This window comes from Narcine bancroftii, chromosome 5, assembly GCF_036971445.1.
Source record: "Narcine bancroftii isolate sNarBan1 chromosome 5, sNarBan1.hap1, whole genome shotgun sequence".
NCBI lineage: Eukaryota > Metazoa > Chordata > Chondrichthyes > Torpediniformes > Narcinidae > Narcine > Narcine bancroftii.
Window position 1 is genome coordinate 40,493,302 of NC_091473.1, and position 21,559 is coordinate 40,514,860.

The 21,559-nt window shown below is 37.8% G+C and overlaps 2 protein-coding genes across 4 annotated transcripts in view; one reads left to right on the forward strand and one right to left on the reverse strand.

Moving 5' to 3' along the window:
* The window catches only part of spcs1 (signal peptidase complex subunit 1), a 20,197-nt gene extending 16,369 nt beyond the window's left edge, over nt 1–3,828 (reverse strand). Inside the window, exons 1-2 of the mRNA XM_069942335.1 lie at nt 3,768–3,828; nt 2,623–2,648 (exon numbers count right to left, since the gene is read on the reverse strand). Of these exons, the coding sequence (XP_069798436.1) occupies nt 2,623–2,648; nt 3,768–3,828 (87 nt within the window). The remainder of the gene's footprint in view (nt 1–2,622; nt 2,649–3,767) is intronic.
* On the forward strand, nt 2,113–21,558 carry glt8d1 (glycosyltransferase 8 domain containing 1). 3 transcript variants are annotated; one of them, XM_069937198.1, is made up of 11 exons: nt 2,113–2,516; nt 3,253–3,445; nt 6,181–6,236; nt 8,391–8,489; nt 9,903–10,104; nt 10,214–10,328; nt 11,348–11,432; nt 12,459–12,571; nt 14,171–14,337; nt 16,610–16,722; nt 20,482–21,558. In XM_069937198.1, exons 3-11 carry the CDS (start codon nt 6,221–6,223, stop codon nt 20,670–20,672), a joined length of 1,101 nt encoding a protein of 366 aa, XP_069793299.1. In that variant the 5' UTR covers nt 2,113–2,516; nt 3,253–3,445; nt 6,181–6,220; the 3' UTR covers nt 20,673–21,558. The 3 variants fall into 3 exon arrangements, with proteins under 3 accessions (XP_069793299.1, XP_069793300.1, XP_069793301.1); XM_069937199.1 differs by lacking the exon at nt 3,253–3,445; XM_069937200.1 differs by lacking the exons at nt 2,113–2,516; nt 3,253–3,445 and adding an exon at nt 2,875–2,899.
* Nucleotide 21,559: the final 1 nt, after the last annotated feature.

Sequence of the window (21,559 nt, forward strand, 5' to 3'; positions counted from 1 at the left end):
TTATTTGCCCTTGTGCTCCACAGTTTTAAATCTATAATTAAATAATTCACATGTAATTAAAGTCCACATTCCAGATTTTATTCAAGGTTATTTGAATACATTTTTGGTTTGATCATGTAGAAATTACAGCACTTTTTATACATAGCCCCCTCATTTTCCGGCAACATAACGATTGGGACATTTGGCTTCACAGATGTTTCTAAATGCTCAGGTATTTTAATTGCTTCATTGCTGCAGGTATAGAAAGTTAGACTTGCTTCAAAGGTGATCAAAAGCTTCAAAGCAAGCCTAGCACTCTTTTACCTGCACCCAATGAAGCAATTAAACATACCCAAGTACTCACAAATACCTGTGAAGCCAAATGTCCTAAATATTATGATGCTCTGAAATGAGGGGAGTATATATAAAAAGTGTTGTAATTTCTACATGGTTAAACCAAAATGAATACAAATAACCTTTAATAAAATATGGAATGTGTATTTTAATTACACACGAATTGTTTGATTATAACTTTAAAACTGTGGAGCACAGGGGCAAATAAAGGAAAAAGTGTCTTTGTCCCAAGCATTATGGAGGGCACGGAATATAGAGATTGAATACTGAGATGATTAGCAAAAGTACTCTTCAAATACTGTGCATTTTAGAGTACAGTAAAGATTTTTTTACTACACTTTAGTCTTGAACAACAGCTATTAAAGTAACAGGACAACAATCCTGAGAATTACATGAATAAAAGAGCATCTGCAACTGCTTCTGCACTTCAAGGGCTGAATTATGCACCATTCTGCATTTTTCTGAGTTTCTATTTATTTTTTAGGTCAATAAAATAATTCAAAATTATAAATAGAGAAAAATGTGTAGTCAGTTTCTATCTGCAGTTAACACTGGACAATGAAAATATTCTTCCTGAACACTTTTGGGTGGATTTTATGGATTTTGGGCTGCTGTTCATGAAAGTCACCTTAAAATTTTCTGATCATGCACTGTATTTTTAAATATCTATTTTAGTGATTTCCTGTCACATTTTAAGTATACTTCAAGCATACAAAATCATGGTGCAACATGTCAGTGAAAATTCATTTTCTGCATTCGCACTTGGACTTCCCTGCTGATCTTGGTACAGTGACGAAGGTGGTGAAAGGTTTCACCAGGACATTGCAACCAAGGAAAAGCGGTATCAGGGCAACTGGAATCCATCAATGCTGGGCGACTATTGTTTGACGCTGGCATCAGATGCTGAGTACAAATGAAAATCAGCAGCAAAACGTTTTTAGGTCAGTTGAACTAACGCAATGTGTCAGCGTCATGATGCAATTAAACTTGCTAAATTCAATAAAAGTTCATTTAATGTTTCTCCAACTTCCTATGATACCTCAAATCTGAAATTATCTTTCTGTTCAGTTTGCACACATTTTTTTTTTCAGGAAGCAAAACGTTTGAAAAAATTTGTTGCCCAGTGTAATCCAAGAGATGCCAAGATTGCTTTCAAGAGAAAATATCCTCAATTAGCACCTGTACTTCTTAGCTCACACAAGATTGTGGGGGTGAAAGCAGACTTGAACCGTTCAGGCAAATTCACCATGGATACAGAACTTTTTCCTGGTATTTGAAAGATTCTTCCTCCCGTTAGGTGCACCATATTGCTTCACACTTACACCTTGATGATGGGCTCAGCCCGAAACGTTGGTTATGTATCTTTGCTATGTAAAGTACACGGTTTGACCTGCTGAGTTTAACATTGTGTTTTTACTTCACCCTAACAAAAAAAACCTGTCATTCCTCATACGTTTGTGATACAGTAAAAACATCCCACCATCTTTTAGAAAGGGCGCCGTTGACTCTGAGAAAGCAGTGGCCCTGCATTTAAAACAGAGAATGAGTTTACAGCACAGAATCGGATTGTTCGGAACCGTTCATCGTCCACACACAGCACCTCCTTTCCCGCCCAACTTTCCATCTTGAAGGAGAAACTGCTCCTCATCGTGCCCCTGCTTTGCAAAGAGCTGCACAAACACACGTCTCCCATTCCGCAGCGAAACCGTGACAGGCCTGAATCCCTCCAGGCCCGGGCTGATCTGGGCCCAAAGCCACAGCCCGAGCCTGGAGTTCTGCGCTCCTCTCCTCCTGCCTCCTTACCATGTGAGTAGGGAGCGACTTCAACAGGGAAAGCATCTTTCAAGCTGTCGACCCTACTCTTCCGCTACCGCCTAATTCGCCCCTGCAGCCGGATGGATGATCGCTCTCTCGCTCCTCCACAAGACCTCATCGCCCTAGCAACCCACCTATCTAACTAAGGCCAGCACATTTCTAAGTTTTTAAACAACTAAGAATCTAGATAGTAATCAGAAAAAAATTGCATTATATAAATCTGAATTGTTAGTTGTTCGCATGTACCGTGTTATTAAACTGTCATGGATGATTCAGGCATTGATTTGGACGCCCACAGGAGCAAAGGACTGCCTGTTCTCTGTTGAGTTGGCAGTCGGATGGAGTTAATATAAAACTTCGTGATATCGGTAAAGAATTTATTTTTGTTTAAAATCTTTAGTTGTTTTCTGGGATAGTTATCGTATGTTTAATCGCCGCTGACGTTGACTTTTCTCCACTGGGATGTTTTCTTACCTTGAAAAAGAAGTTTTCACTTCGCCCTCAGTCCAGAAACTATATTTTTTTTTAAGTAATTTAGATCTTATATTGATGAAGAAAGTACGACAGATGCGTAGCAAAGGCAGTTTCCGTGGTAGCGTTGCACTATCACCATGTGTGTGGCTGGAAAGACGTTGCAGTGCTTTAACTTGGGGACTTTACTAACTACACGGGTTTGGGGATCTCATCACCAAAGCTTTCAGGGATCCAAAATGCCACTCAGATTAATCAAACAGCCAGGTTATTTGAACTGGTGAATTCAATAGGTGAAAATTATTCTGTTGTTTTAAATGATCATTGTTCTGGGGGTGGGGGGGGGGGGGGGGAGGAGCTGAAAGGTTTTCTTCTGAACACTGTGTAATCTCATAAAATGTCACCAAGAATAATTTGACAATATGAACATGTCACTCCCAAGAAAATAGGAGCAGGAGTAGGCTGTTCAGCCCTTCAAGCCTGCCCTGCTATTTAATATAATTATGGCTGATCTATTCCAGTCTCAACTTCTGTGCCAGTTTCTCATAATCCTCAATTCCTTGATCTTTCAAATATTTATCTATCTTCACCTTAAATGTAACTATTCCACCTTTTTATTTGTGCATCTGCCAGGTTCTTGCTCTTCCTGATGAAGGGTTTATGGCCTGAAATGTCGACTATTGATTTCCATGGATGTTGCTTGACTTGCTAATTACCTGCAGACTTTCTTTGTGTTCCTGCATCTGAAGACTTCTTGTTTACCTCAATCAATATTCCTCTGCACAATCATATGTCCTCAACACAACATGCTCTTCCATCTTTTCAGGTAATGTCAACAAATTTGGAAACTATACATTTCATTTCCTATTCCAGTTCATTAATATAAATAGTGAACAATTAGGAGCCAAAGATCTAAGGTATTCTGCTAGTTACATCCTTTTATCCTAAAATGGACCCATTTATTCCAAAATTTTGTTTTCCTGTGACATCCAGTTTTCATCCATGCTAAGACACTTCGTATACTTTGGGCACAATTTATGCCTCAGCCTCATATGCTGCATCTTGCCAAATGCCTTTTAAATACTTCTACAAGTTCTCCTCTATCACATCCTCAAAGAATTTAAGCAAATCTGTAAAAAATGATTTACTTTTCATAAAACCATATTGACCCAGTTTGATTATTTCCTCTTTGATTAATGACTCAAACATCTTACTAACAATAAATATTAAACCAACTGGCCTTTAGTTTCCCTACAGTCTCACTTGCTTTCTAAACAAGAGAGTTACATTGGCTGTTTTCCAACCATCTGGAACCCTTCTGGACTTTCGAGAGGTTTGAAATATTTCAACCAATGGGTCCACTATCTCTGCAGCAATTTACAGTAAAATCCCATTATCTGAAATTCAAACAACCAGCATGTGGTAAATCACTGACATGTATAATTATCTGATCAAGCACACCTTTTGGCTGGTTGCACCTGTGGGCCTTCTTTCCGCAGTTAGAGCAGATTGAATCCTTTGCTAGGCAGCATTTCCTCTGATGCTTGCCCAGGCTGCAGAGGTAGCACCATGAGGGTTCCGGAAACACTGCAGCTGTGGTTGGTTCATTACCAGAGCCATTTGAGAATGTCGGGAAGCTTTTGTGGAACACTGCTATTGTAGTTGGGTCGTTAGGGAAGCAGAAGGGTGGTGGCGCATCCCAGGTGGCTACCACCGGGGTAACCACGAGGTGTTCACGCTGTCAGTTAAGTAAGCCTCCAAGTTTTGGAGGGTCATCTCCAGCATACCTACCAGCTCAACTGCTCTCTGCAGACTGAGTTTCCCTTGCTCCAAAAGTCTGTCTGATGTAGATCGACCATGACATAGGCATCCTGGATCAGGTCCTCTGTATACTCTGCCACAGACACGGCTTTGGATTCGTAGGCCTTGCCAAAGATATTCAGCGTTTGACTCACCAGGTCATTGTTTATGAGTCACTAGTAGGTGTTTAGCTTAAACAACATTGATTTTGCACAAGTATTGCCCTTTGTGGATGTCCATGGCCTCGTAATATATTGTGGTGTTCCTGATCATGGAGAACACCTGGATGCCGATTCATGAGTGCAGTACCTGCAGTTTTTCGGTCTCTGATCAGACTATGGTAGAGGAAGCCTTCAGGAATGCTTTGAAACAGCGCAGCCAAAGTTGGTAGGTGCTTCAGGCAACTCTGGGTCAATTTCCATCTTTTCTGGCTTGAGGATCTGCTCCATTGTAGAAAACTTCAAGTGAATAAAATTGATGCACCATCAATCACTCAAAGACTATTGTAGAGAAACTAAAAATAGGCTTTTATTCACTTGAGAACTTAGCACATCGCTACTATTTGGCTATCCTGCACTGAGTTACAGGGGGCTATGGAACAGTCACCTTTATACAGAAACCTGTGGGGAGGGGCCACAGGTACAACCAGACAATAGGTGTGCTTGACCAGACAATTATATATGGCAGTAGTTTACCGCAAGGCAGCCTCAAGAAATCAGCAAAAAAAAAAGCAGAAAATAAATTGGTAAAAAATATGAAAGTTTCAAATGAGCGCTTCCAGCAGTTAGTTCACCAATGATACAATCTCAAGCAACTGGCAAACTCACATCCAGCATCTACCAATCCCCATAGGTGCTGGATACCTATAAATGCTGTTATTTATAATTCTCGAGTGCAGGCTATCTGGCTCTAGCAATTTGTTTCCCTAATATTTCATCCCTTGTGATTGGAATTTTTACAAGTTCCTCTATGTCATTTGAAATTAGAAATCTGTTATCTTAGGGATATTTGCAGTTAAGATTCCACAGGAAAGAATGAAGCACAAAAAGTTATTTAATGTTACTTCCAGTTCTTTGTTTCCTATTATTTATTCACTAGCCTTGAGCTCAGCTATCTTAGCCATTTTCTTCATATTTATAAATATGTGGAAACTCTTGCCAGTTGATGACAGTGTCATCAATGTTGGGATTTTTTTTCCTCTGTGGGGAGTAATTAAACAGAGTAGATCTATACTTTATCAAGTTTAGGAGAAATAGAGGAGATGTCATTGAAACATTTAAAATTTCTAAAAGGTTTGATGAGGGGATAAGATTTTGATGCTTTTCCTAGAACCTGGGACAAGGTCTCAAAATAAGACTTGAGATGAATTTTTTTCATCTAGAGCATATGAATTTTAAGAACCCTCTTTGAAAAGGGCAGTGGAGTTTATTCAACAAAAAAGTGGTAGTTTTGTTAATTAAGAGAATCAAAGTGTGTATACAAAATTAACAACAATTTGAATGGATCTGATTGATCTAGTTCTGCTTTTATTTTGTATATTCTTGTATGGTGTGCACATACTCATTTGGAGTGCATTAAAAAATTATGTGCCATGAGAATTCTTTAAAAAACCTATACTTCTGAGAAGTATTTATTTTTTTGCAACAAATTTAATGTTTTCTGAGACTGCTTCAGTAGCTCTGAAATGTATTATTATTTTCAAATTAATATGGATGGAGTGCTCAAACCAAATAATAAGAATTTGTTTGTTTCATTCTCCAGATCTTAAAGCTCAGCATTGCAATCATATCTGAATATCAAAATGTCCTTCAGAAGAGGTATGCAGGAGTTGATGTTATAATTAAACAAACATAAATCAGTGAAGTAGCTTCTTCCTTGTGCCTATTGAACAATTTGTGCTAGATCACACAGACCTGGATCAAGCTGATTCATCTCTACTGGCCCTGACCTGCCTAGCTAGATTTGGAGGCTTGAATCTCTGCAGCAGTATGTCAGACAGCAAGACTAGAGGTCTTCTGTCAATACTGAGGCTTTTTTACATTCTGATATCTCTGATAGAGCCTATAAAGCAGCATATTTTAAAAATGTAAATGTTCTTAAAAATTGTCCGTAAAAAAATAAATAAATAAATAAATAAATAAAATCCCCATTATTCAGCACTTACAGGGATCGCGAATGTCGGAAATGCCGAATACACCTGCATTAAGAATACACCATTTAAAAGACAAAAGACAGTGCAAAATGTAATGTAATTTTTTAAAAATTCAGTCTTGTAGACTTTAATTATGTAAAGCACACTTTAATCAGATTCCCATAATTTATCAAATTTGAATTTGAACTTGCTAACCCTCTCCACTCATGCTAACAACCTGACTCACCTCTACGCACCCCTTCCTTTAAATTCAAACCCCATTCGCAAGCACTGTAATAGCATTGCACTAGCTGCTACACTAACTATCCTACTGTCAAAATTAAACCCATCCCTCCCCCAAGTTTACAGATAAAACCTTACTAATATACTTAATAATATAGGCTCTTTCCAGGCAGAGATAGGGAGACATTTTGGGAGAATTGTCCCAGTGGTGAGCAATATCAGCCGGCTCCTCATATTAGGCGCCTCCATTTTATTCAAACACAACTTTATTGAAACTTTATTCAAATAGCTGCTGTGGAAGGGGCACAACGAAGGCACTTTGTTAGCTGAATGTTTTCTCCCATCTTCACCAAGGGGTTGTGTGTTGCAGAGAACATTTACTTTTGTAATTTAAAACTTTTATTTAAAATTTATTTACTCTTTTTTGTTTTTCAACTTATTAATTAATTCATTCATTTCTTCAAATTATTTTTTGCTGGTGTTTTAGTTTCCAGTTGGTTGAGTGACAGATAATGGGGATTTTACTGTAAATTAAAATAAAACCCATTTTCCATGTTCTTTTGATCAAATATCCCCATTGAAATCAATAGTGTGCCCATTCGTTCACTAGGTTTGACTGCTGTAGAATTAGAGAGGCAGATTCCCCAACGTACTCTAAAGTACACAGAAAAACTGGGTTTTGCTAATGGACTCCATAACATTCGTCCTTTGGATTTGCAGAAGGTCTGCATGACCCTAGCCAGCATGATTCAGCCTATAGAAAAAACTATGTTGAGAAAAGGAGATTTAATGCTTCAACACAGTGACCTATCTTCAGAAATACTTGAAAAGAAGGTCTAATACCTTGTAATCATAATGATCATTAATTGGGTTCATTGTGCCTTGGAATTGGTAAAATATCATTTTACAAGTTGGCTAGTGTTATTCATTCTCCTGTGATCTTTGCAGGAGTGTTCAGATGTAGGAATGCCTGGAAAAGTTTGGCTATTGTGATTAAAAAGGCCATTGATATTCATAACTTAAATTTGTAAATTTAGACATTCAGTACAGTAACAGGCCCTTTTGGCCCATGAACTGTGTCACCAAATTACATCCCAATTGACCTACAAACCCCAGTACATTTTAGAAGTGTTGGAGGAAACCGGAGCACCCGGAGGAAACTCATGAGATACAGGGAGAATGTAGAGAATGTACAAACTATGTACGGACAGTGCCACATTTGAACCCTGGTCACTTGGCACTGTAACATTGTTTAGTGCAGCCATTCTCAACCCTTTTTTTGGCTATGGCCCCCTTCCCTGTGAGCAGCCATTTAGTTGTTTTTTTTCCGTACTTCTCTCCAACTACATCAAAAGAATTTAGGATTTCGGTCAGTGCACTCCCCCCCCCCCTCCCCCAACCCCTTTGGCTCCCAGAGAGCCATATAGCCCCCGTTGAGAATGGTTGGTCTAGTGTTAGCCAGAGGAAGGTCACGTGTGAAGGGTGTTTGGACAGATGGTGACTTCTATTGCATTCGACCTCTGAACAAGGATCTAAGGGGACATTGATGTGAGGAGAAAGATGAATCAAGAGAAATTTGATTTTTCTTCTTTTACAGTTCATATCCTGGTGATCCTGCTTGTTGCAGTAGTGCTTTTGATAGTTGTTCGCCATAATCTAATAAATGTCCATGATCTTTTGAGCAAAGGAAACTCTGGTAAGTGATAACACTTTTTTCTTATTCATCATGATATGTTGTATCACATTTTGTTTATTACAATAATAGATTACTGCAGATCTATTTCTGGAGTTATATTTTTCAGCATTTGTATCTGTTACATTGTGATCTTTGTTATGGAGTCCAGAGGACCCCAAAACCCAGCAGCAATAGATATGCACCATGACAAAGGGTTACTTAAACAAAAGTTGCTTTTACTTATCATTGCAAATGAAAACAAAATCAAACTTTAACTTATTACTATCAACTTACTTAACCTACTTAGCCACCCTCTAATTCTTAGTGCACGTGTGTGTAATGTATATATAAGTGTAGGAAAGTTCTTTGGTTCACAGTCCAATGTCACTGGTTGCATGCAATTCTTGTACTGTGCACAGAAGTTAACATTAATAAAGTTCACCAGGCTTTGGTGCTTAACAGGCAAATGGTTACCACTCAGGAGGGTTCTTGTTGGTTTTCAGAGAGAGAGATTCCTTTTGTTCCAGGACATCCACACCTGATTGCTTTTTAATCAGTCTTGCTGACAAAACTTGCCCCTTCAGGGTTCTCCAGATAATCCTCTTTCTTTTGGGTCACCACAGAGTTCCTTTCAGACAGCCAGTCTTCTCTTTTGACCACAGTCTTCCAAAATTTGCCAGCTTGTCCTTCAGGAACCAAAGCCTGTGTCTCTCACTCCCTCCCTCTCTGAGAGCAAAGCTGTTCTGCCTGCAAAGATCACATGCTCCTCCAGGCAAGCTGCTGCTGTATGTTGCTATTTTATTGCCTTTTGCAAAATAGCACTCTGCAAAAGTCGTGCAAAAATTCTGTTTTTAAAATATTTGTGTGCAACCTGCTCTAACAATCTTCCCAAACCACCTCTAAATACTCTGTCACATCTTCCATTCAATAGATGTGTCATTTATTAACGAATATTTTGTAACTTAACTGCAACATTAAAATGTCCTTAAATTCATATTTCTTATTCTGGAATGTATATTTGCACATTTTGCCTGGCTAACATAGCAAACAGAAAAAGTGTTTGAATTTATTTGATTATTGTAGGTATATTATAAAGATGGAACATTTGAATGGCCAATTTGTAAAATGTAAAATTTGTAATTTTTGTTTGATCCAACAACCATTCATTGATCAATTATTTAACTTCAAATAAACAGAAAATTATAATTTTGAGTAATTTTACAATCATTTAAATGTGAGCTGTATTTCTCTTTTGGATTTCCTTTGCTTTTTAAAGGAACACATTTTTTCTTTTAATACTCAGAGTAGGAATTACAACCCAGAGAAGTGACATTGAAAATCGTTTTTGCTCTCTATCAACTGGCATGAAAGACATTTAAAATGTTTTCTTAGTGCAAATTAATTACTTTCTCCTAATTTTTGCATTTAATTCAGAGCTAAAATATGGAAGAGTACAATCAAATGACTTTCTAAGAATTACAGAAGAGAGGACTGGTGAAGAAATTCCAATTCTTATACCTGCTGTAGAAGAGCGACTCGGTGGAGTAATATCAGCTATCAACAGTATATATAGTAACACCAGATCAAACGTTGTGTTTTATATAATAACTACAAATGACACAATTAGTCACTTAAGGTAAACATAACTTTCAAAGAATTACAAGTAAAAATCAATCTAATTTTCTCAACTTTTAATCTTTCTGCAGAATTGAACACTTGTAATTATTCTTTACATTTGATTCAAGATCTTGGCTTCAGAAACAAGAACTGATGAATATTAACTATAAAATTGTAGAATTTGACCAGCGTATTTTAAGAGGCAAAGTCCAAGGTGACATTGATTCACCTGAAGTAAAGCCAGTGAGTACTGATTTGTGTGTAATTTTGAATATTATATTAAACATTATGTATCCATGAATAATTTCAGCTTTTCCATTCCTTTCATAAATCAGTTTCTCAATCTGATACCATTCTTTAAATCTTCCGTGTACACGCCCCAAGCTCTTGAAATGTTTCCCACAAAATGGTGGGCAAAACTGGTGAATACTGTAAGGTAAAACATCATGAGATGGGAATGTGTAGGGAGTTACCCTGTACAGGGCAGTAACAAGAAGGGGAGGTGTCCTTGTACTCCTGTTAGGTAAAACATCATGAGATGGGACCGGAGAAGGAGTCACCCAGTACTAAGGAGTAACAGAATGCATCCTTGTACTTACAAGATAAGAGAGACATTGATGGATTGAGAGGCAGGAAGCTAGCAGGGAAAGGATAGCAACAGTTTTAGTCATTGGACAAGTAATGATATGATGATGTTCTAAGCATGTATCCAAGGGTATAAAAAATCACCATTTTGCTGATAACGGCAGAATGCATTCTCCGACTAACTTTGTTAGTCGCAAGTGTTACAATCCGGTAATAAAGAACAAAGAACCGTGATTTCGACTCAGCCTGGTGTTTGTCTCACTCATTCATGAACAAAGCAGACCTAACAATACTCACTAGCTTTGACCAGATCATTGATTTATAATGGCTTCTCATATCTTTCTAGCTTTTATAATCAATACCTTTATATTCCCCTAAAGTTTATAAACATCCCTTCTATTTTTTCATCTGTACTGTTGCCTTCAAAACTTTCTTTATATCTTCCACTTCTTTTGAAAACCAAAACAATAAATTGTACATAGAATAAATATGAAACAAAGATACTGTATAATAAGAAGTTACTTCAACGATTTCTGACAAGATTAATGATGATTTTTTTTATGTATTCAATAAATCCATAATATTTATTGCTTTGATAATCTAGATCTTTTCCAGTTAATGAATTTGAATGGAAGATTAAAATTCTCATCTTGATTGGCAATTTTTCATTGTTTTAGTTGACTTTTGCAAGGTTTTACCTCCCTATGTTGGTTTCCAGCCCAAAGAAAGCTATTTACTTGGATGATGATGTGATTGTACAAGGTAATTTTTTTTTTATTATTGCTTCAGTTGTAAATCTCTGAATATGAACACAAGATATGCAAAGTGCTGTGTAGAGAATTCTGATTTTTTTTAAAAGTAATTTAAGGTTCCTTTATTGTCACATACTGATACACAAAATGGAAAAAGACAAAATGTGTCAAATTTTGCCTGCTGTAAAGGCACTCATAGAGGTGGCACTAGCATTGCCCAGGCCTCCAACTATGTGAAAAAGCAGTAAAACATGGTCCCTTTAGAGATACTGAGTGTCTATGGATTTGCATATGATGTTCAATCCATTGGAAAACCTGTGCTCCCAGATCCAAAGCACTGATACAATCAAGGAACTTTCAGCACCTGAGGTTCCTTCAGCAGTACTTTCAAATTCTGGTCCTGATACCTGGTTCCCATGGACCATTCTACAGAATGACCTGGTTTCAGACCTTCATCCGCCAGTCACCAACACCTTGGAGCCTGTGTGGGTCTTTCAGCTGCTGATCCTGTGGCTGGTCTGTTGCTGTTGGGTTGTCTCCCAGGCTTGTGCATCTCAGTGAGGAGGGAAGGAACGTTCTACTACTCTGGTGCCCTGCCCCCATCTGCTCATTTTATGGAGTCCACAGCCCTCATATTCCACTGCTAAGTTTGCATGCTGCCATCTTGGGCACAGCCTTTTTAATGATGGGCTGCTTTTAATAATGAACTGTCTTAGTGACCAACAATGAATTGGCCTACATCCAGCGAATTTCCAGATTAAACTTTTATTTTCATTTTTTTAATTTAACACAACTAATTTTATACCAACTATATTTCCAATATTCAGCAATTCATGATTCTAATTAGCAAAAGTTCATTATGTTTTTTATTGAAATTTCCTTGCCCAATCTCATCTGCAGAGTTTGCTTGCTTTCAAAGATGGGATAGCTTTCCAAAATTCATTAGGTAAACCGGTTTTGAGACCTTTCAGCATCTTCCAACCATGTATAAATTTTAAATGTCACTTTTCTCCCCCTCTCGTACCGATTGGATCAGGAGATATCCAAGAACTTTATGATACTGAACTGAAGCCAGGCCATGCTGCTGCATTTTCTGAAGATTGTGATTCATTATCTTCTAAGGTGCTGGTCAGAGGTGCTGGAAGTCAGGTATTTTTCATTCATTGTAGAAATTGCTATTGGGGTTACCGACCTAATAGTTATATGATCCTGGATGTATGGAAAGAGAATGAAGTATTCAAAGTTCAAATTTATTGTCAGAGTACATACATGACATCGCATACAACCCTGAGAATCTTTTGCCTGCAGGTCACACAGAATTTCTACTTATCGGTAATGCAAAAAATAACTGTACTGAATAAAGTATGAAAAAGAACAAAATATAAACAAGGCGGCAGTGCAACAAACTGTGCAACACAAAAAATATTCAATAATAAATAATGTGCAAAGTAAGAATTCATAAATGAATCTCTGAGTTTGTTGCTTAGGAGTCTGATGGTGGAAAGGTTTATGAACCTGGTGGCATGAATCTTGTGGCATCTATACCTCTTTCCTGGTGGTATCAGTGAGAATAGAGCATGTCCTGGGCGATGTAGATCCTTGATGGCAGTGTCCATGCAGATGTTTTTCAATATGTACTGTGCTGTGTCAACTACCTTTTGCAGGGCTTTCTGCTCAGAGAATTTGATGCCCCCATACCAGGCTGTGATGCAGCCAGTCAGCACTCTTTCCATTACTCATCTGTAGAAGTTTATCAAAGTTTTCTATGTCATTCCAAACCTCTGCAAACTTCTGAGAAAGTATATCAGCAGTCTTGTTTCAGTTTTCAAATTTAACCTCCAGAGCAGATAAAGCATTCTGTATGAAAAGCTAACATTAATTTATATGCATAATATAGTTATCTAGGTGATAAATTCTCTCCCACCCTATCAGTTGGCTTTTTTAAAAAAATGTATTGTTCATTTTCTGACTCCCAGCTATTCCAAAAGTATTCCTGTAACTTATAAATAAGAGTAGATTCATAACCTACAAATGAGTTCGCTTAAATATTTTAACTGCTTAAGTTATTTTGTGGTCAACCCATTGAAACCAAATGTAATTTAATCTTGAGTCTGTTAACTTCATTAATTGCTAGAAATATTGTGGGAAATATATTGACTTCACCTCTGATGTGGGGTAAATCATTATGCCAGCTTGTATGTACTGTCAGAAATTCTGTGTGCACACTGTAAAAGGGGGGAAAAAAAGCAAAAAAAAAGGAAACAGGAGTTCAGGTACAAGAGCCACCATTTCAGGTCAGCAAGTTTTTGACAGGATGAAACTGAAATATTGTTTCTTTTTCTACACTTGCAACATGACCTATTTCCAGCAGTTTCTATTTGCATTTTGAATTTCCCCTATCTGAAGGGTTTTTTTGCTTTTTAATTTAAGAGCAGAGAAAGGTTACTTTAAATACAACTGCCATTGACAGTCAAATGTCAAGTTGTCACTAACAACGTGCAGTGTGGTCAGCAAATTGCTATTCAAGCTCATCTACGTGGGCAATTATTGGAACCTTAAAGTGAATACTAACTCACTCGCTGCTATTGCTGTGGAATATCTCCCCTCCTCACAACAAGATGCTATAAAATACAGAGACTGTGGAAACTATCACTAATTGGCACCCACCAAAACATCATGAGTTTGTTAACTGAAATTGTGACATTCAGATAAAATAGCTGAATAGAAATTTTAACTCATGTTTTCTAGAACACCTATTTGGGCTTTCTTGATTATAAAAAGGAAACCATTAGAAAACTTGGGATGAAAGCAGGCACATGCTCCTTCAATCCTGGTGTATTTGTGGCTAATCTCACTGAATGGAAACAACAAAACATCACAGAACAACTTGAAAAATGGATGGAAATCAATGTGGCGTAAGTTTACATAATGCCTCACATCTATTATGCACACATGTCTATTTTCACTCAGAAATAATGTAATTTCTTGTTAAGGTAAACTTCTAATGTTATTTGTCAAGAAAGACATATATGACAGTGAAAATAATAAACAGGAAATTTTGCAGAGGTATCAATAAATTATTTTTATTTTTAGCATTGAAGTACAGTGCACTTCCAATTAACCAAAAACCGATCAACCGGAATTCCGAATATCCAAAAGATTTTTTTAACTGGTGTGACATGACATCACAATTTGAAAAAAAATTAGGACCACTCTGGCCCATTCCCTTTCAAATCATCAAATTATTTTCAGCTAAGGTGAAAACTATTCACTCAAGGTTATATGGTTATATATTACTGCAGTCCCTTTAGCTTCTGCATACCTCCAGCATCAGCTTTTGAAAAGGTGGTTCTAAGGGAGCTAATATTACACTTGTACATACTATTTACATACAAAATGTTGACGGTGATTATTCTTAGAACAAAGAGTAAAGAGCTGTATAGTCGACACTTTCCAGGTTTCCTAATTTCAAGGAAATGTGAGGACAATATTCCGAATTACTATTTTATTAATCGAAATAAACCAAACTTTGTAGATGCAGCTTTATGTAGCTTTAATTCGTTGATAAAAGGGATAAGCATTTTGCATAACTTTGCATTAAGATTTTCATAACAATTAATAAACAAAGCATTAGACTATATTTAAAATCATAACGATATTCAACTTCAAAGAAATATACAAAAGAAATAAGACGAATTCAAAGAAAATCTCAAGCTTACGTCTCCTTCATAGTTCATCAAAAAATGAGATGCAAGCTCTTAGTCTGCGTGGATATTATGACATATTACGTCATAGTCACTAAGGTAACACTACATACAACAGTCCTTAAAGAGATATGCACAAAATTAACTAAAAATCAAAAACACAAGATTTTAACCTTTACAAGTTGTGCTGCTTTTTCCCCGCCCACCTGAGCCATTCTCTTCCCTGTCCGCTTGCCCAAGCCGCGCTCTCTGCTCGCCTGCCTGAGCTGTGCTGCTGCCCCCTCTTCTGTCCTCCAGCACAATTTCAGTGACCCCGCTGAAAGGGTATTTGACAAAGAGCACAACTCGAGCAAGCAGAGAGCGCGACTTGGGAAGGCGAGCGTGCGGGGAGAGAGCTTACAGGTTAGGTGAGCCCTCAAGCTCCTGGACAGATACGGGGACCTCAGGCTCCCAGGCATGATTGACGACAGCAGTGGGGATGTGTCAGGGATCAGCGATAGCCTAGATAAATATTTTCATGATACTACTGTTCTGCTTTAGAGAAAATTCCCAAATATCAGAAAGGTCCGCTTAACTGAGATAAGTCCGGTCCTAAGCATTTTCAGATAATCGGAAACCTACTGTATTCATAGTTTTCAATTTTTTAAAATTTGGAGTATTGTGTGCAGTCTTTGACACCTAACCAAAGGAAGGATATCAATAAGATTGAAGGAGTGCAGGGAAGATTTACAAGGCTGTTGTCAGGACTTGAGGAACCGAATTACAGAGATAGGTTATTCCATGGTGCATAGAAGAATGAGGGGAAATTTTATTGAGGTACACTAAATTAGAAGGGGTAAAGAGTAAATGCAAACAAGATTTTTCTACTGTGGTTAGGTGAGACTAGAAATAGGTTAAGGGTGAAAGAGGAAATCTTTAAAGGGAACATTAGGGGGAACATTTTCCATGCAGTGGTTAGAGTGTGGAACAAGCTGCCAGGTGAAGTGGTGAATGTGGGCTCAATTTTTACATTTGCAAAAAGTATGGATAGCTACATAGATAGCAGTTTGGAGTGCTATGGTCTAGGTGCAGGTCAATGGGACTAGGCAGAATAGTAGTTGCCACAGACCAGATGGACCAAAGGGCCTGTTTCTCTGCTGTAGTGTACTATGGTTGGTGAACAGACTTGTTGGTGTACCCATTCAGCTAAATGGAAAGTATTTCACCACACAGAACTTTTGCAAAGATCTTAGTGAAGCCATCTTAGCATATTTAACAATCCCCATAAATACAATTTCCACTGTTACAGGTATATGACTCTATCATTATAGTTTGTGACCTATGTTTCACTCTAATCAGGAGGTAAATAATTTGTAAATACAGTTGTTAATGCTTATTTGTTGTAAACAAGATTCATTCTTTTCATATTCATGACCTTTTGTCAATGAAAAATGTATCAGCATTTGCAATTAGGAGTTATTGGCTACATCATCTCTTTTGACAGGGAAAATTTGTATGGCGGTGCTCTGGCTGGAAGTGTTACAACACCACCTATGCTCTTGGTGTTCTATAAACAGTACTCATCCATTGATCCATTGTGGCATGTCAGGCATCTTGGTAAGTCTTCATGTTCAAATGATTAATACTTCACAATATTACAACTAAGAAAAGATTATGTGCAGGATATGATAGACAACAAAAGCTTATTTTCTGAATAACTTTTAAAACAAATCTTCATTTCTGGCTTTGGTGGCATTGCTGGTCACCATGTAACATTTGTCACCTGGTTAGAGTTCAATTTGCTTATATTCAGGGTAGCACCTGCTTGTGTGCCCACCTTTACTTGCAAACAGAGCCTGGTCTCCAGTTGCCTTGACCCCACCCCCTTGCCATTGAATCAAGACCTTGCTCAATGAAACCTCTGTTGTAAGTGATATGTAGTGGCTGTCTATGTTAAAAGAAACTGCAACTCTAAAGTATTAAGTTCAAAATCTGGAACGTCAATTGGCAACTTAAATGAATGCAGGTCTGCAGTCAACAAAATCTCAGCACTGAATTAGACACATCAGGCAGAGTGTCTAGTTTAAAGAACATGCACTCCACCTTCTGAGGGCAAATCAGAAAATGAATGTAATCTTCGAGGAGTAAGCTTTGCCATCAAGGATGGGCTGCTCTGGTGTATTGTCTTGTGGAAATAGCAAGCACCTTATGATCTACTATCATGAGTGAATACACTCCAACCCTGTAAATTTCAGAAGGGACCAAGGACATGTGCTTCGAGACCACATTCAAAGAAAAACAATGTTCCTCTTGAGTGACTTCAGGTGCCAGCACAGTGAGCAGTGATAAGAGCCACACTGTTACTGCACCAACATCCCAGGTTCTAATCCACTGATTGTACATTCCTCCTGTGTTAGTGTGGGTTTCCTCTCACCCTTCAAAATGTACCAGGGTTATAGGTCAATTGAGTGTAATTGGGCAGCACAGACTCGAGGGCTGGAATGGCCTGTTACTATGTTCTAGGTCTAAATTTAAATTTTAAAAAATAAATAAAGCATCAATATGGAAATGATGAACAAACAAAGAACAAAAAAGTCATACTCTGAAGGTATCCTTCTCTTACCAAAGTGGTTGTCCTTGAGACAAACGTTTCATGGCAACTCTCTGGTACCTATTAGGTTATGTTATAATGCCGGCACTCACAAGACAGGGACTCATGACTGCTGGATTGACATGACTGATCTGTTTTAATAATATCTATCATTTGTCGCAAAAACATCAGCATCTAAAGAAGTTTTGTTAGATCAATGTCGAAGCTTTCAAGGACTCCATGAAGGTAGGTCTTCTCAGACTCAACCTCACAACCTGTTCAACTCCCAAAGGAGCTACAGTGTTCGCAGCTCTTGATTCCTTTAAAGTCCACCATACTTGGTACTTTTGAAGAGGCTCTTGACTTCTCTACTAAGAACCAGGCTGATTTGATAAGAATGACAAGGAGATTGAGGTGCTAATCAACTCCTAAGGCACTCCTAATTTAGGAGCTCCAGTTTCATTCAAGATAAAGAAACAACTTTACAGACATCTGAAGGCAGAAACTCAGTAGGAAACCCATGAGTGGATAAATAGATGAGAAAAATACAGAGAGCATGGTAGTGTAGCGGTTAGTGCATTGTTACAACGCCAGCGATTAGGACCAGGATTTGAATCCTGTAGTGTTTGTAGGGAGTTTGTACGTCCTTCCATGTCTGTGTGGGTTTTTCTTGGAGGCTCTGGTGTCCTCCCATCCTCCAAAAGTGTACTGGGGTTGTAGGTCAATTGGGTGTAATCTGGCACGTGGGCTGAAAGGGCTCATAACCATGCTGTGTATCTAAATTTAAATCTAGTAGTTTCAGCTACTCACTCACAGCCGTGACATGAATGAGAATTTTAGTGCTAGAAAGGCAATCTGTGATCCAAATACCTAAGACCCCATCCCACTGAGAGCCAATAACAGGAATAACTCAATAGGGTCAGAGAGCCAGTCAGTGTTTAATGGAAGAAAAATTAAAAAGACTTCCTTAACTCCAAACCTGTCTTTGACTAGCCCAGAACAACCTTTTCAGGATGGTTTCACTATTAGCCCTGACAAATACTATTGAAAAAGTCACATCCCAACTCCAATATAACAAGCCTTCTGAAGTAGCCAGCATCCCTATTGACATCTTAAAACTGTGGACTTTTGACTAAAGTTCATCACCAGATTGGCACACCTTTGGAAGATTTCAGATACTCTAATTAAGACGACTTCTGTGGTAACTTGCTGCCAGGGTCCTCAAATGTCTCTTTCCAGTGGTGTAAGAGCTGGTCTCCCTAATGACAGGATTATATTAATCTTTCTAGAGGCACAATGCACATGACCTTTTAATGTCCAAGTAAAATTCAGGGAGCAGGACCAAATATTCCTGGTCTTCTTTGACTCAATTAATTAGGTGGATACTCCTCAAATGTAGCTGTCCACAAAATGATGCAAGTCTTGATACTCACCAAAGTATTATGATTAATGTCATACAAGGCTGCATAATTTTTCTCATGCTTTCTTGCTGCAATGCTATAGCTCATCTCCATGGAAACGGACTGCATCCTGAGAACATTGAACTCTAGTCACCTGAAAACACACAAAAATTAGTTGATGCAAGTTAAAGTGATCAAGAGGCACTAAATAGAAAAAGGTCCGAGAAACATTTATAGATAAGAGCAGGAATATGAAGAGGGTGCTCAATCATTTACTGTGTAAAACTCAACCCACTTATTTTTGCCCAAAAATGTGATATTTTGTATATATCGTGTGTCAACCCCCCCCCCCCCCCGCCGCCCCATTTTTTGGCTTGCTCCCAATGCCTCAGCTCCGGCTGCCTGCCCATCGGAGCTCCCAACATCTTGATTGCAGATTCTTGCTTTGGCCCTAGCCACCTGCCTTTTGGAGCTTGTTTCATCAACTGTGGACATACCACCAGGTCCCGGCTGGCTGCCCATCAGAGTTCCCAACTCCTCGAACGACACAGGCACTAACAGTCAAAAATTACATCCATTGTATTAGTTGATCCCATAAATTTAACATTAAAAATTGATCTACAGAACTCTGCTTTTACACTAGCATTTGCTTTTACACTAGCATATAGTACATTTTTAATTTGATAATTGTAGGCAAATGCAATACCACATACTTGTAGTTGCTAGAGGCAATCAGATTATGTCATAAAATATCCATGTGAAGTTTTTTAATATAAGGCCCTGTTAGCACAATGCTGTCACAGTGTCAATGATCAGGACTGTGTTAAAATCCTAGTCTTTTATAAGTTGATGTTTTTCCTGTGTCTGCGTGGGTTTTCCCCAGGGGTTCAGGTTACCTCCCACCAGTTGAAACGTACTGGCAATTTAGGTTAATTGGATGGTACGGGCTTGTGGGCCAAAATGGCCTGTAACAGTACTACAAGTCTAAATTTAAATAAGGTATCGGAATGAGAGAGAAAAAAAACTTGTGTATATATTCAGATTCAGAGGGAAAAGCGGAATACAGTACTTTGGATCCTGTTTTACCAGTTTCCTTCGAGTATAACTACTGATTTCAAATCCAGATTGTCAGTGATTCATCAACTGTGGACATACCACCATACTTCACATACAGCCCTGAGATTCTTTTACTTGTGGGCAGGGCAGAATTACCACTTATTGGGAGTGCAAAAAAAACTGTACTCAACATACAAATGTAAACAAATAAATGTAAGCAAACTGCAATATAGAAAAAAAAAATCAATAAAATGCAAGAATCCTTAAATTAGTCCCTGATTGAGAACCAACCTTCTGAGATTAATGTTCTAACAAATGCATTTTTTCTAGGGTCCATTGCTGGTACCAGATATTCATCACATTTTATTAAAGCTGCCAAGTTGCTGCACTGGAATGGGAGATTCAAACCCTGGGGTCGTACTTCCACTTACAGTGAACTTTGGGATAGGTGGTACGTTCCTGACCCAACTGGAAAATTTCACCCAGTACGTCGACACCCTGAAGAAGAGGGTGCTCATTAGAAGGAAAATTGTGACATCATGAATTTGTAAAAATACCTCCACTCAGGAATTCATTTCTAAAGTCACAATTGTATTTTTAGATCGATTTTGCAAGAAATCCTGATTATGATACTAGTTTTAAACTTAATTATTGTTATAAGCTGTTCAAAGCCAGTGGAAACCATTTTTTAGTGAGCACTACAGGGAACATATTTTTACCCTAGAAAGGAATATGTATATATTGAAGGCTCTTTTTTTGTAACAGTAAATGGTGGTGCTAATTATTACCAAGCTAATTATTTTGTCCTTTATTACAGGACAGAACAAATTAACTTGTTTGTTAATACTAGGTTCGGTTAAGTTTCACAGCTCAACTGAAATTTGTATCCATACTCCAAGTATGTTGATAATATAATTGTGTCAAACTCATTAAAATTGAAAACAGAATCAGGATCAAATAATGCTTCACTAACAAGATTGCTGAATGTTTTGAGCATTAACTAATTTATTTTGGTCAATTTAAGCATTTCATATAGGTGTTTATGAACATATTAAGAGGTATCCAAAAGGAAGTTTGTATTGGTGTACCTTTTGCATTTCTGAATTGAGTTAGGTCAACCATCTAAAACGGTTAATGTGGAAAGAATATTATCAGACTTATTGCATTACAGTGTTAAGTTTATATTAAAATGTCACAGTTGAGACAAATTGAATGGTTACAAGTAGTTTTTGTAATTAAAATTCTGATCAAGTACTCAAATCAGTAGAAATAATTCCAGTTATCTAGCTGGAGTAATACTAAAATTGCATTCGAGAGGATCATGTACCAAACTAGCCATTTATTTCAGTGTGGAACCTTCCAGGTTAGTTTCATTCATATTGATGAAATAAAGAATAAGTAACATCAT